This window comes from Elgaria multicarinata, chromosome 19 (genome assembly GCF_023053635.1).
Source record: "Elgaria multicarinata webbii isolate HBS135686 ecotype San Diego chromosome 19, rElgMul1.1.pri, whole genome shotgun sequence".
NCBI lineage: Eukaryota > Metazoa > Chordata > Lepidosauria > Squamata > Anguidae > Elgaria > Elgaria multicarinata.
In genome coordinates, this window is record NC_086189.1 from 1,391,261 (window position 1) to 1,405,976 (window position 14,716).

General features: G+C 54.4%; 1 protein-coding gene across 1 annotated transcript in view; it reads right to left on the reverse strand.

The window, feature by feature from the left end:
* The window catches only part of EXD3 (exonuclease 3'-5' domain containing 3), a 168,187-nt gene that overhangs the window by 70,714 nt on the left and 82,757 nt on the right, over window positions 1-14,716 (reverse strand). Inside the window, exons 19-20 of the mRNA XM_063144822.1 lie at window positions 8,847-8,900; window positions 7,347-7,478 (exon numbers count right to left, since the gene is read on the reverse strand). Of these exons, the coding sequence (XP_063000892.1) occupies window positions 7,347-7,478; window positions 8,847-8,900 (186 nt within the window). The remainder of the gene's footprint in view (window positions 1-7,346; window positions 7,479-8,846; window positions 8,901-14,716) is intronic.

Below are 14,716 nucleotides of genomic sequence, written 5' to 3' on the forward strand. Positions count from 1 at the left end.
TATTGAGCTTATAGTTTGAAAAACAAAACCCCTTCCACTGACGGCAGGTGCAGGAGACCTCGGGAGCGGCAGCAGGAGCGGCCTTGTCCGCCTGCTGCAGCGAAACAGCCCTGTGACACCTTACAGACCAGCAAAGGGGAGCAGCAGAAGGATCCAATCCAACACAGAGGCGCACCAGCATCACGCACCCCCGGTTTGGTCGGCCAGGACAGGGACTCATTTAGAGCCGCACGAGCTGCTGTTCAGCAGTGCCTCTGGCCCGCCCCTCCCAGCAGCAGAAGCCCCTCATGCGGTGTGGAGGCAGGCCCATCACGCACTCCATGAGCCCGGGCTGCAGGAGCCACGCCTTCCGGGGCAGACGGGACAACTCGTGCCAGCCCGTAGTCATGCGAAGAAACCCCTTCCGACACCCGGTTTCGCTTTCACACCTCCCTGGTCACGCCATGCAATCTGACCCACAATGCCGTGAACTCTGCATAACCAATTATGCTCGCCCGGTGTAACCCAAGCCTGGCGGGGCCTTTGGCAGGGACTGCGGTGCAGGGAGGGAGCCAGGCAGGCAGGCACGGAGGGGGGCCAAGTCGGCTGTGCCTGGCACAGGGAAGGGCCAGGCCACCGCTTTGGCCTGGCAGCCGCACCCTGCCAAACCTCCCAAGAAGGAGTGGCGTGGAAGGGGGGCTCCCTGTGGCCTTCCAGAGGTGGTGCAGAACAGGAGCCTTCTGGAGGAATGGGATTCCCGGGGGGGGGGGGAACGACTCAGTGACTGTTGTGCCATCAGGGACCACCTGAATGGCAGGGCCCTCCCCTCAGCCCATTGACCCTGAGATGGAGTTTGCACCAAGCAGAGAGCAGGTGCAGCGCGGGAGGGAAGAGCCAAGGGTTCCCGTCCCCAGTGGCGGCACCTTCCCTCCCAGCCTTTCCATGCAAACCCACCTTGCGCTTCTGCCCTCCACCGCCCTTCCCAACTGCAGCCAGGCAGGAGGGACGCGCCGTGGCCCACGTGCTTCCCACCCTCGTTCCCCCGCTTCCTGCCATATCCTGGAAGCACCTCGGGGCAGGGACCTGTCAATATTTGCTGACCGACTGCCTTTCAGAAACTTCTGGTTTCTCAAAGACACGTGGGACATACGCATTGAACCAGGGGCGGGGAGTCTGTTTCCTGTGAAGGGCCCTGGAGCCAATGGGGGTGGAGTCTGCTGCTCTGCACAACTCCCTCGCTCCCAGGGCCATCCCATCACGACCCTCTTTACATTTTTGCCTCTTTCACACACAAACCAGAAGGGGGCTTTATTCCCACGGGGGCGGCCCGGGGAGTCAGCGTGGCCCCAGAGCCAGAAGACACTGGTATTAGTATTGGGGGAGGGGGCAGAACAATCCATTAATTGCCAGGATCCTCACAGAAACCCTGCGAGGTAGACCACCGCTGTTCTTGCCAGAGAACACGCATATTGCCCTGCCCGTGTTAGACATTTAGAGGGGTCGGTGGGCCCCCCAACACTGCTCCGAGGGATCCCATGGCCGACGGCAGGTGTCCGGTCTTAGCAGCCGCACCAAGCAGTGCTAATGGTCCGTGCCAAAATACTGTGGTTTGCATTTTTGTTTTAATATGTTCTGTTTGTGAAAGTGTTGTAAAACAGTTTGAAAAGTGGCCTAGAAATACAGGAAAGAAAAATCAATAAAAAATAAAATAAAAATAAAACAAGCTGCCCCAGTGCAGGCAGAGGGCGCAAGCCGCATGTGAACACCCACACAGCCCACAGCCCCAGCTGCTCAGCCTCGACTTGGCGTTCGCAGGGGGAAAGGGCATGGAGCAGAAACTGCCATTTCCACGTGGTCCAGGTGCACCCAAACAATCCACACCGCCAAAGGCCCGTAACAGGAGCTTCTGGGGATCCTCGCGAGAGCCGTGAGAATTGGACCAACCCTGAACCGCTTACGGGGAGCGTGCTGGATGGGACTGATGGGAATTGCACTCTGACCCACCTGGGGGGCACCGGGAGAAGGAAGAGTGACCTGGAAGAAGAGATGGAGCACAGCCGTCTCCTCCCTGCCTCCCAAGCGCACTCCTGGGAAGTCTGGCGGGCTACAACGTTTGGTTCAAGAGGCCTGGATGCAGCCCTGGAGGTGGGCTACATCCAAAGTCCTGGGCCTTTCCCAGGGGTTCAATGCACTTGCACTCACTCTCTCTCTCTCTCACACACAGACACTCTCACAGGGCTGAAGAGAAGGGGCCAAGCAACTCTGCCTGAGCCCCACAGCGCCCCCCATCGACAGGGAGGGAGAAGGAGCAAGGGGGCAGCATGGGCAGGCCGCTATCTCAAGCAGCGGACTTTGACAGCGGAGAGGCCCACAAGGGACTGGAGACCGAGGAGGATCAGTGGCGGCCACCGACAGTGGGCTTTCTCACGACACCACTGGCGCACGGGAGGAAGTGGGGCCGTGTTCCTGGCCTCCTCGGCAAGCGCCACATTCCCCTGACAGCGGATCCATCCGCCATCTCCCAAGGACCACCCTGTGCCTTCTCTGCTCAGCGCATCAAGGGTCCCAGGGAAGCAGAGCAGAAGAGGGAGCAAGCAGCAGCAGCCAAGCTGGGCGGGGGCCCACGGACGAGCCCTTGATCGGAGGGGGCCTGGCGCTATTCTCCATTGCTCCCACGGCCATTACTTTCTCTGAGGGGCCCCCTTCTCTCCCCTCTCTTGCTCTCCTCCCTGCCTGCCTGCCTGCCTGCCTTCCTCAACCTGCCCAGCCTCCTTCTGCTGCACTGCTCTTCCATCCACCTCCCAGCCCACCAGCTCCAGGCTGCCCCAGAACCCAGCCTCTGTCCCTGCCAAGAGCCCCCGCTCTCCCTTGGCCCTGGGTGAGATGCCCCCTCCCCACAACAAGAGGACCGGAGACCTCAAGGTGCACCAAGTGGGGCTGCATTGGGTCCAACAAGCTTTGATTAAACCCTTTGTCAGAGGCACGGTAGAAAAACGCACGCTCCCCCCTCCCCCATGAAAGGAATGCAGGTCTTGCTTTGCAGCAAAGCATCTGGAAACACAAGGGCTTTTCGCTTACACAGCCTTTGATGAAGACTGTAATCTAAGTGCGTTAGGTCTAATCCATTGTAATTTTGCGGCCCTAAGGGGTCTCTCTCCTCTTGTTTTGGCACCAGTGCCCTCCTCCCTTTCCTCCGGGTGTTTTCCCCAGCCAAATCTGAACTCTCTCTACCCTCACAGAAGCTGCACTGTGGACATTCTATCACAGAACATCCCCCTTAGCAAGCCAAGCCTCTACGACAATCCCGTAAGAAGAACGCAGCCGTGATTTCCTAAGTCTCTCACGTTCTCTGGCTTCAGGCCGTGGGTGGCTGCCGCGTTCTGTCCTGCCACCAGGACAGCGAAGAACACCTCCACTTCCTAAGAAATTCAAAGTTCCCCCTGTCTCTCACCTAGCTCACCACCACCACCACCACCACCCCGCCCCCAAGCACAAAGAATCCAGCTGATTGGCAGGGCTGTGGATACGGTGCGACGCCACAGAAGTGAGTAGAAGCCACTGGACACAGAATGCAGCACCTTTTAAAGGCAAGCCCCTAGCCCTCACTATTTGGCAGAGGGCAGGCCAGTCCACGTCCATGTCCCATTTAAAGATTCGGATTAGCAAGCCGGGGCCTTCAGCAGCAGAAGTGGAGCTGCAGGCCCACCAGCCACCCGGGCACTGTCCTACTCACGTATTCCAGGGAAATTAAGAGCCAGGATTTCTAAATGGGCACCTGTACGTATAAATGAGCAGAGGCAAATTGATGCCCCCTTTTGATGATGCATGAGTCGTCGTCGTTGTCCCTGAATACCCGTGGGCTGGTGAAGAAGTCCCTGCCTCTCCCCAGGCTAGCAAAAGCAGTGTCGCTCGAAAAATAAAGAAAGTGAACCCAGGCAAAGCAGCACCCTTGGATACAGGTGGCGGGGTTCTGCTTCCAAGAACTGCTGTGCAACTGGGGCTCAGCGTGGTGTTTGCCACTCGAACAGAGGAAGTGGCCTGATACTAGGCCAGAGCCATGGCTCTGTCTAGCCCAATTCAGCCAGCTGGCCAATGGCCCTGTTGGCTGGCAATTATGGGAGCAGTTAGTCCAGCACATCCGGGGGACGCCAGGCTGGGGAAGGACCATCTTCAGCTTGTTGGCAGCAAGGGGGAAGGGCAGGGGTGTATGTGGGGGGGGGGGGGAGAATCCCAGCCTGTCATTCTTTCCTTGTCATGACCTTCATGCTCTACTGGATTTCTGAAGATACTGAGATCTTGGCAGGAACAGACACAGTCTGTGGGAACCAGGCAGCACCGTGCGAGGAGGCTGCGACGACTGGTGAGATGCCGGCCAAGGGCCAGCCGGGGCGGGGGGGGGGGGGGGATAGGGATTTTGTCCTCTTTCTTTTTTCTTTCCGCCTCTTCCTTCAGGAGGCTCTTGGCTTCTAACCCAGAGGAAAACACAAGGGAAACACTGGGAATTCTGCAGTCTTTGAAACAGCAACGGAGAAACGTCTCCTGCCAAGAGAAACTCCTCTGCAGAGGCAAAGGTGCTTCAGAGCAGGGCCAGACCTGCCTCCCAGTGCAGCATTTACAAGTGCTACTCATGCTCCCTCCTTCTCCACCGTATGTATAAAAAGTGGGGTGGTGGATAACAGAGCCTCTGCATTCAGGGGCAGGTCATCTCTACAGCACCAGATGCTGGAGACAAACCAAAGGGAAGCTGCTATCTTTGCATGTGGCCTATTGAGCTTCCTGGAGGCGTCTAGTCTGTCCCCATTGGAAGCAGGATGCTGGGCAGGAGGGATCTTTGATGTACTCCATCAGGGCTCTTGCATCCTTATGCACACTCTGATACGGAAGAGCCAGTCCATAATTCCAAAACCCACAGTCAGACAATTCCTGTAATAGGACCAACCAAAATGCTACAAAATTGTGAGCATGTTTGCTAAACCAAAGCTGCCAGAGAGCATCTGCTTCCAAGCCTAGTGATCTAGCAGCTCAGGTTTTGCAAACTTACTTGAACCAAAGGAGCCACCGTCTTCCACATGTGGCTTTGCTTGGAGCTTGCAGAAATCAGCCTCTTGACCCAGCTGATACATTTGCCTGTTCCCCTGAAGCCAGACTACTCCGAAGAAAGGACTCACTCACTAGGAAGCAGGCTTAGGATTGCAGCCTGAATTAGAAGCAGCGGAGATGCGCTCCCAGTTCACAGCAGAAGCAAGAGGTCACCTTCTAGAGCAGAGGGACCCAACCGCTTTGGACCCATGGGCACATCTGGGCATTTGAGAAACTGCTGTGGGCTAACCTCATAACGGCTGCCATGGGAGAGGGGCTGGCTAGTCAAAAGAAGTGGGGGGGGGTAGGGAAACAGAAGATCAGAGGGACGGAGGGATGAGAAAGAGTGAGGCGAAGTCATAATTGCTAGAAAGCTGCACTGTCACAGATAGGCACGGTGTAGGTATACAAACCCATGTATGTACATTAAAAAAAAATGAGTGGGGAAGGGGTTAAAAAAAGCAGCTTTGTGGCTGTCCAGAGGCATCATGTTGGGGACGTGTGGTTTAGAGACACTGTGATATAGTGGTTAGAGTGTCAGAATAGGAGGGTGGGGCCTGGGTTCAAACCCCCCCTCCCTCGGTGGCTTCAGGCCAGTCCCCCTTTCTCAGCCTAACCTCCCTCTCAGGATTGTTTTGAAGCTGACATGTGTGGGGGTGGAGGCAGAACCACACACACTGCTTTAATTTCTTTAAAGGAAAGACGGGGAAACACACCTGCATTATACCTATCCTTCAGAATGAGAGTGCGTCTGGTTTGGGCCACCAGACCTCAGCGCACCAGGGACCTCTGTCTCCTAACTGGTTGGCAGCCCTAGGAGAGCTGAAACTCATGCAGAGTCACAACGGGCAACCTCCCCCTGAGGGGGCTTATGCTGGGAGCAGCTGGATGGCCCCCTCCCCTCCCTGCGGCAGAAGCGTTATGGCCTCCCTGCCAGGGGAGCATGAGGCGGAGGAGGAGGAGGGCTCAGTCAGGTCAGTGGGGCGTGCAGAGTGGAAGCGGTCAACGAGCCTCTGAGGCAGCTTCATTTCGTTCCGGCAACCCTAAACTGGCAACAACAAGGAAAATTCGACCAAATTGAAACTGACCCAAACACAAACAAAGTTGGGAGGCTGCTTTTTTTTAAAAAAAAGAGAGGCAGAGGGAGAAGGGAGAGGCCCTAAAACTGGGGATTACCTAAATTTTCAACTCTTCACACCTGCTACAACTCACCTCAAAAGGCGGCGGCAGCCTCACCTGGGACCCTTACAGGTTCTGGAGAAGGAGGGAGAATGCCATTCGCCTGGGAGGGGGCACCGTGCCTCGCCTGAGAAGCCGTGGGAGGGGCTCACCGGCCAGGGGTCACCTCTCTGAGCCCCAGCATCCCTGAGCCACGACGGCAGGGCAGGACACAGCCGCTCGACGCGCAGGTCAGTGAGAACCAAGGTGGCTGAGGGTTCCCAGCACCCTCTGGACCCATCAGCGCAGCCCACATGAAAGGCCGGGCCGCCCCTCCCTTTCCCCACTGCTGACCAGATTCGCTGAGCCTCAGACACACTTTCTAACCCAAAGGACAGCTTGTGGGACCCATAGGAGTATTTATGGACCGATATCGGCGGAGGTTCCCAGCGTCGCTTCAAAGCTGCCTGCAAATCGCCCCAAGGTGGAGGGAGGGGGGGCGTCAACGCCTTGTCAAAAGGCCTCGTCGCTCGCTCGCTCTCGCTCTCTCACTCACTCACACACACACACACACACACACACAGAGCAACATCAGGAGCACATGACAAGACTTCACAACCACAAGCCAACGTGGGAGAATGGCTGAAAGGGAGTGGCCAGCCAGGAAGTTCAGCGCTCGCCTAAGTCAGTAAGCAGCTTTAGGAAAGTGCCCCCCCTCCGCCCCCTGCAAATGGGGCCATATGACTGGCCTACCTTACAGGGCTCTTGCACAGATGAGAGTGAGTTCATACCTGTGCAGCCCTTTGAACCCTCTTGCCAAGAAGGGGTTCTCAGCCTGAAGGAGCAACCCCCAGAGAGGGTTCCCCTCAGCAGCACCCCACTGGGGTCCCCTGGACCAGAAGAAGCCCCCTGCTGACGTCGGTTGCCCCCCCCCACCCCTCCAGCCCCGCTCTGCACTGGCAAAGAAGCCAAGGTGAGTTCTCCCTCCCTCCCTCCCTCCTTCCAAAGAAAAGGCACCATAGCCCTGAACAAGCACCGCCCTGTCCGAACCGTCCCTCGAAGCGGCAGCAAGATGCAGGGAAACGGAGCACGTGGAGGCCATGGAGGGCAGAGAGACCCCGGCGTCCTACCTGGCAACGGCTGAAGACGTCAGCCAGGGTCACCTGGACATTGAAGTGCTTCAGCACCCGCAGGGCCTGCTCCTGGGCCTTCTCCGAGCAGTTCACCAGGAAGCACCGTCCTTCTCCCACCTGGGACTGCAGCTGTGGGGAGGCCAAAAAGGGATACGTGCTCCAGAGAGAATCCAAGCCTCACCGGGGCTGGAAAGGGGCCATTCCCTGGGGCCCAGCAGAGAGGCGAGAAGGGTGAGCCAGGAAGCCCCTAGTTCAAACCTAAGTCGAGTGATGCAGAAATTACTTGTGGAACTCACTGCCGCGTGACAAGCTGGAGGGCAGCGGTATAATTTCCAAATGGTCTTTAGTTTCAAAAACTTTAAGTTGTTTTAATATCTTATTGTGTTGTTTTATTGATCATTGTAAATCACCTTGGAAGGATAATCTATCCTGAAAAGTGGTTTTAAAATCCATAAAAGATAGCTTTAAAACAGATAAGACAAATTCATGAGCAAGGAAGTGGAGGAGGAGGAGAGATCTACCAGTGCTATGAGTCATGATGGCGAGATGGAACCTCCATGGCCAAAGGCAGTCTGGCTGGGCAGTGGGGCATGGCAGCAGCTGCTGGCCAGTCCTGCTGCCCTATTTCCGATCCTGCAAGGCCCTGATGAGCTCCTGCCTGAAAGGCCTGAACTCAGCCACCCCTTGCTTGTCAAAGACCCACCTGCACTACAGAGACCTGATCTCCCTTACAGGGCTGTTGTAAGGATCACTGAAATAAAGGTCTTTGAATGCATGATAATGCATTGAATGCTATGCATGACCTTCCTGCCCCTCACTCTCCGCCCTGGCCAGATTCTCTAGAGTCAAGCTGAGCGGAGGATTTTCCTCTCTCCTCGCTCTGCCCTACCTGCCCCCAGGACGGTAGTCAGGGCGTGAACCACAGGCGGGGGGGGGGGGATCCCAGCTGCCCCCGCTGCTCCCCAGGCCTGGTCAGAGGAGGGGCCTGCAGGGAGACCAGCCACACCGGCCACAGGCCCTGAGGGCTTCTTCCAACCCACGAGAAGCATCAGAGGGCTGTGCCTCGCTTCCCCTCATGTCCCCCACCCTACCCCTCCTTGCCCAACAATTCCATGTAATTAATTCAAGAGTCCCACTGGGAGAAAAACGTGGATCCAATCTGAACCTGCAGCAGAATTAGGTGGTAGAGTTCTGTGGTGGTCAAATAGACTATACCACTTTAGACAATGGTCCAGGAGATCACAGTTTGACTGCTCCCATATGTACAAAATTCCTTGCCAGTAGAAAAACAGGGGTGGGTCTGGTAGCTGATCTTCTACTTACAGGGTGTGCTTGGTTGTGTTTCTTTGCAAGGGGAATATTCAAAAACAATTCCCTTTCCACCGCACCCTCAAGCGGGTCTACTCATGCTTCCAGGCGCTGCCGCCTCACTCTGCTGCACATGAGGATCGTGCCTGAGACTTTGTCACACCCGCGATAAACACGGCCCATACTCACCGTCTGATATGGCAGCCCAGAGGTTAAAATAAGGCGCTGTTCCTTCCTGGCAATCTGGAAAGAGTGAACACTTCTGCTTAATTTGGGCAAAATCAAGTGGCACTTCCTTAAAACCTAAAAGAATTGGATGCCTGACTGAGGGCTATGAGCAGGGCCTCATTTAGGGTGGGCCCCTTCTTTGTGCATCTCCTTCCCTTGGAGGGCCTGGCTATTTCAGAAGTCATGACCTGAGGCAGGGGTCGGTGGTTGCCATTTTAAGAATGACTTTTTGCTGGTGTCAGATGGATTGCAGCTGCTATTTGAGGGCTATGTTGTTTTTACTAGCAAAATGCCCGCCTGTTAGGCGGCACAGACTTCATATGGAGAAAGGTCTGTACATGCCAGGGATCCCGTGGCATTTGCTTAAATCCTGCCCATGGTGCAGGGCAGCATACAGGGCTTCTCCCCTGCCCCCGCCCTGCCCACAAAACATTTTATCCTCACAAGGTTAGCCTGAGGCTTTGTGCCTGGCCTACGGTCATGGCTAAGTGGGGACTTGAACGCAGGTCTCCCTGGGCCTCATCCAGCACTCTAAACGCTCAACCCGGCTGGCTCTCACCCTGTGGGGATGCAATGGACCTTTGCGATCTGCATGGTGTGGCACGGTGCCGCCCACAGACAGCGGGGGCTTTTGCAACATTTAACTTAATTAAATGTTTCTTTCATTTAACATGGGATGAATGGATGGTGGCTGTTCACTTCCACATCAGGAAGTGTCCTTGGTAGAGATGTGAAAGCCTAGAAAAAACTGGGGGGGAAATCAGGAAAAATCCAATTTTCCCTATTCTCCATTCCCCCGCCCCTGTCCCCCCCACCAGAAAAGTTGAACAGCTTTAGGTTATGAAGATTATTAGATTCATTATTTTCTGTTAGAATTTAAGGCAAAGTATTTATATATTGTTACCCAGCTTTTACTCCTCTGCCACAAATGATTTCTAAAATCTATGTAACAAGAACACTTTTATTTAGAAAGGCTAGAGATGTCAAATGTCTGGAAATAATGGGGGGATTTTTTTAAAATCCTCTGTAAAATTCCCAGCATTGTTATTTCTTCAATTCCTTACTAAAATTATTGATCTAAGATATGTTTTACTGACAGACATTTAAGCTCCGTTTCCCAACATGTGAGTAGAGTCACCATTGTGCATTCCTGACAGCAAACGTGCGTCCTTCACCGTTTGGGTTTTGCTCTATAGAGTTCTGTGTTTCTGATGCTGTAGCAGTCATTTAATGTATTTCTGAACTATTCAGACAATAAGTACAAATTTACTGAGGTTACTTTTGAAAGTTTAAAAATGTAATAATAATGTTATGAGCAACACATAAAACAACTTTAGGAACAGGGAGGCTGCTTTATGTCCCTCATGTAGCCCTCCCCAACCTGGTGCCCCCCAGACGTGTTGGACTACAGTGCCCAGCATTCCTGACCATTGGCTGTGCTGCCTGAGGTGGCTGGGAACTGGAGTCCACAATATCTGGAGGGCAGCAGGTTGGGGGAGGCCGTCTTAAAGCAACAGAGTGACCTGCAGATCTGTAAAGAGCGCTAAAAAACAAGTATTGCTTATTTTTCCATTTCCCCCCAAACTTCCAATTTTTCTTGTAACCCCCCCCAACCATTTCCACCCCCCACCCCCACCCGCATGGCCTCAAAATTTCTGGAACTCCTACCCCTCTCGCCCTTAGAGAGGCGCCAGTGGGCTGGGGGTCTGCACCCACTCCCTCTTCCTGGTGGCCCACCTGCTGAGAGTGCCTCTGCACAGCCCTGCCCTTCCCCCTGCAAAATCCTAGCGCCAGCTAGGGACACGATCCTGCGGCATTCATGGTGATCTGTCCACGAACCGGAGGATTCCTTGGGAACCTGACGGAAGCCACTGCAGAACATGGGCGGCAAACAAGGGCAGCATCCTGCCGCCTGAGGGGGGCTGATCCCGCTCCCCCCTCCCCCCCCCCCACTTGCCGCCTTACAAACATTTTTTGTCTGGTGTGTTACGGGTCAGCAGCCAATGTTTATTATTGGACCAAGTTTCTCAGAAAAAGGGAACTGGGGAGCTACGGGGGGGGGGGGGGCAGGCATTCTGATCTTTGATTAGCCAAGCATGGATCAAAGCCGCTGGGAGTGCAGTAACACTCCAAGGGTTTTGGGGAGCTCAACAACGTTGCTTGGTCTCCATGGAGACAGCAGCCTGAAGACATCTCCTCTGCATTATGATGAGATGGTATCAGGATGGAGAAGCACGTGAGACGGAGGGCGCCGTGTGTGTGTGTGTGTTGGCAGTGGGCAGGATGCAGATCCAGCTCAGACTCTGAAAGGAGGGCTTCGATTTGAGCTCAGCAGGCCAAGCCGTCCGGGCATTGCCACCAATATGCCGACGGCACATGGCTCTGCCTCTCTGTTCCCAGGGAGGCTGCAGAAGTGTCACTTGGGGGCCTGGATGTGGAGTGGGATAGAAGAGGGAGAACATGCTGAAACCCTATGCAGATAAGAGGGAGGTCTTGCCGGCTGGGAAACAGGCCGATCCACATGGAGGTGCAAAGCCAGTCCCTGACGGCTGCCATCAAGGAACACCATCCCCTGCACACTCAGAGCTGCTTTGGAGGCCCTGCTCATGCGCCCACTGGTTGACGAGAGGGGACCTTTTCAGTGGTGACCCCCTGGTCCTGGAACTCCTTTCTGGTTGATGCACACTTAGTCCCTCCAGCACAGGCCTTTAAGGCAGCCTTGAGAGCACTGCTCTTCACTGCAGCCTTCCTTGAAGAAGGCAGACGGCTCGTATCCTGCCTAGTCGTTTCCCCCTCTGTACACCTCACTGGGCATCGCTTTGCAAGGGCCTGGCCCCAAAATGCAGCCCATAAATATTCTGAATACATATCACACATATGGACTCTGCAGAGCTCGATCCCGGAAGCTTCTATAGGTGAGAGGTTTTTGGTGGGAACCCTGCCCACCATCCCACGGCGCATGCTCCAGTGGGTTCCCGCCCAGTCCTTCAGTTCAAGGGGACCGCATCGTGGCCCCCTATTACCGAGGGAAATCGGTATCGAGAGAGCTAATTGACATCGAGCAGGGACGGTGGGTGGGTTGTGTGACTGCACAGATGACCACTCAAAGAAGGACGGTAACAGGTAAGCAACCTGACTTTCTTCTTCGTGGTCTCTGTGCATCACACATATGGGCGACTAGCAAGCTTTCTTACCTTGGAGGTGGGGAGGTGTCCTATCGTAGGATCACTGAAAGTATGGCTCGACCCAATGAGCAACCTGCCCGTGCCCAAACGTCAAGGCGGTAGTGCTTGACAAATGTGGAAGGGGTAGCCTATGTCGCTGTCCTGCAGAGGTCGGGGATCGACACTCCCTTTCCAAAGGCTACCGATGTGGACATCGCTCTCGTAGAGTGTGCTCTAATCCGGTGTGGGACTTGCAGGCCCGAGAGCTCATAGGCGAGCTCAATGGTCTGGGTGACCCAAGAGGCAAGTCTTTGGGAAGAGACGGATGTTCCCGTTTTTCCCCTCGTAACAGATAAAGAGTTGAGGGGACGAGCGAAAAGCCTGAGTTCTTGATTTATAAAAGGCAAGGGCTCTTCGAACGTCGAAAGCATGCAAGGCTGACTCGAGCGCTGTTTGAGGAGACGGGAAGAAGGCTGGAAGGACAATGTCCTGGTTCAAATGGAAATTGGTAGCCACTTTCGGAAGGAAGGAGATATCAGGACGCAGGACGACTTTATCTCTGTGTAAGTTCAAGTAAGGGTGATCTACTTGCAACACAGTAAGGTCGCTAGCTCTTCGTGCAGATGTGCAGACAAGCTGGAGCGTGTTCAGAGGAGGGCAACCAGGATGATCAGGGGTCTGGAAACAAAGCCCTATGAAGAGAAACTGAAACAACTGGGCATGGTTAGCCTGGAGAAGAGAAGATTGAGGGGAGACATGAGAGCACTCTTCAAGGACTTAAAAGGTTGTCACACAGAGGAGGGCCAGGATCTCTTCTCGATCCTCCCAGAGTGCAGGACACGGAATAATGGGCTCAAGTTAAAGGAAGCCAGATTCCGGCTGGACATCAGGAAAAACTTCCTGACTGCTAGAGCAGTACGACAATGGAATCAGTTACCTAGGGAGGTTGTGGGCTCTCCCACACTAGAGGCCTTCAAGAGGCAGCTGGACAACCATCTGTCAGGGATGCTTTAGGGTGGATTCCTGCATTGAGCTGGACTCGATGGCCTTGTAGGCCCCTTCCAACTCTGCTATTCTATGATTCTATGATTCTTGTATTGGTTGCGGCAAGGTTTGTATATTCAGTTGTGGATCAACCAGGCTGTTAGCCGAAGGATGTTCAGGTCGGGGTGACGGACTCTGCCGTCGTTCCTGGTGAGGAGGTTCAATGTCGAGGGGAGTCTGAGGAATGTCCATTTGGACTGCAATAGAAGTTTTGTGAACCATGGTTGTCTCAGCCACCATGGGGAAATTAGTATGCATCGGGTGTGATTGCTCTGAATCTTGGAGAGGACTCTTGTGAGTACTGGGATGAATGGGAAAATATAGAACTTGGTCCCTGACCACTGGATCGCAAAGGCTTCTCCCATAGATCCGATGCCCCTGCTGCAGCGGCTGCAGAATTGGGGGCACACTGAGTTGGCTTGTGTGGTGAAGAGATCTACTGAAGGTTGTTCCCAGTAGTTTAAGATTTTCTTGAGGATCGTTGGGTTCAGTTCCCACTCGTGAGTCACAGACATGATTCGACTGAGAGTGTCGGTGACATCGTTTTCTTCTCCAGCAATGTGGACTGTGGAGAGGGAAATCCGCCTGTGCATGCACCAGTCCCAGATGGTCATAGTGAGGTTGACTAAGGAGGTGGAGCACGTTCCCCCGTTTGTTCAGATAAAACGCCACCGTGGTGTTGTCAGAGACAATTTAAATGTATTGACGGAGAATAATTGGTTCGAAGGCACAGAGTGCCTTCCGTACCGCTTGTAGCTCTAGGTAGTTGATATGTCAGCAAGCTTCAGTTGTTGACCATTGACCCTGCACTGTCAGGGGGCCCCCCACCCCCAGTTAGGGAAGCGTCCGTCGTGACCGTTTGTGTCGGCACTGAAGGATGGAAAGCAGGGCGGTCGTGAGATTGAGGGTCTGTTCCCACCATCGGAGCGAGGCTACGACGTGGTGAGGTAGCCAAAGTGTAATGCTTTTGGCATCGTTCTAGGGTTTGAAAGTTCTGATGAACCAGTTTTGCAGCGGTCACATCTTGAGTCATGCGAGCTGGACGACTGCCGTGACAAAGGCCATTTTTGTGAACTGCCCAGAGAGCTCCGGCTATTGGGCGGTATAGAAATGTAATAAATAAATAAATAAATAAATAAATAAGACCGAGCAGGCATTGTAGGGTGAAAGCCGTAGCCTTTTGTCGGTGGCAGGTGAATGCTGCAAGGGTGGGCAGGGTCTTGGCCCTGTGCTGTGGGAGGAAGGCTCGGCCTCGAATGGAGTCAAGCGAAGCCACGATGAACTGAATGGTCCTTGACAGTGTTAGAACTGTTTTGTCCATGTTGAGAAGGAGGCCAAGAGTCTCGAAAGTGTGCAGGACTTGGTCGATATGGCTCTTTAGCTGGTTGCTGGATGAGGCCACGAGGTATCCCCTTTAGCGCAAGGGAGCGCATACAACCACTATACGTTTTGTAAAAACCAGGGGGGGGGGGTTACAAAACGTGGGGGGGGGGGTTACAAGACGTAGCTAGGCCGAAGGGTAGCACTTGGAACTGGTAGTATTTGCCTCAGACTCCGAAGTGAAGGAATCGCTGGCTTGCGTCTCGAATGGCAAGATGAAAGTATGCGGCTGTTAGGTCAATA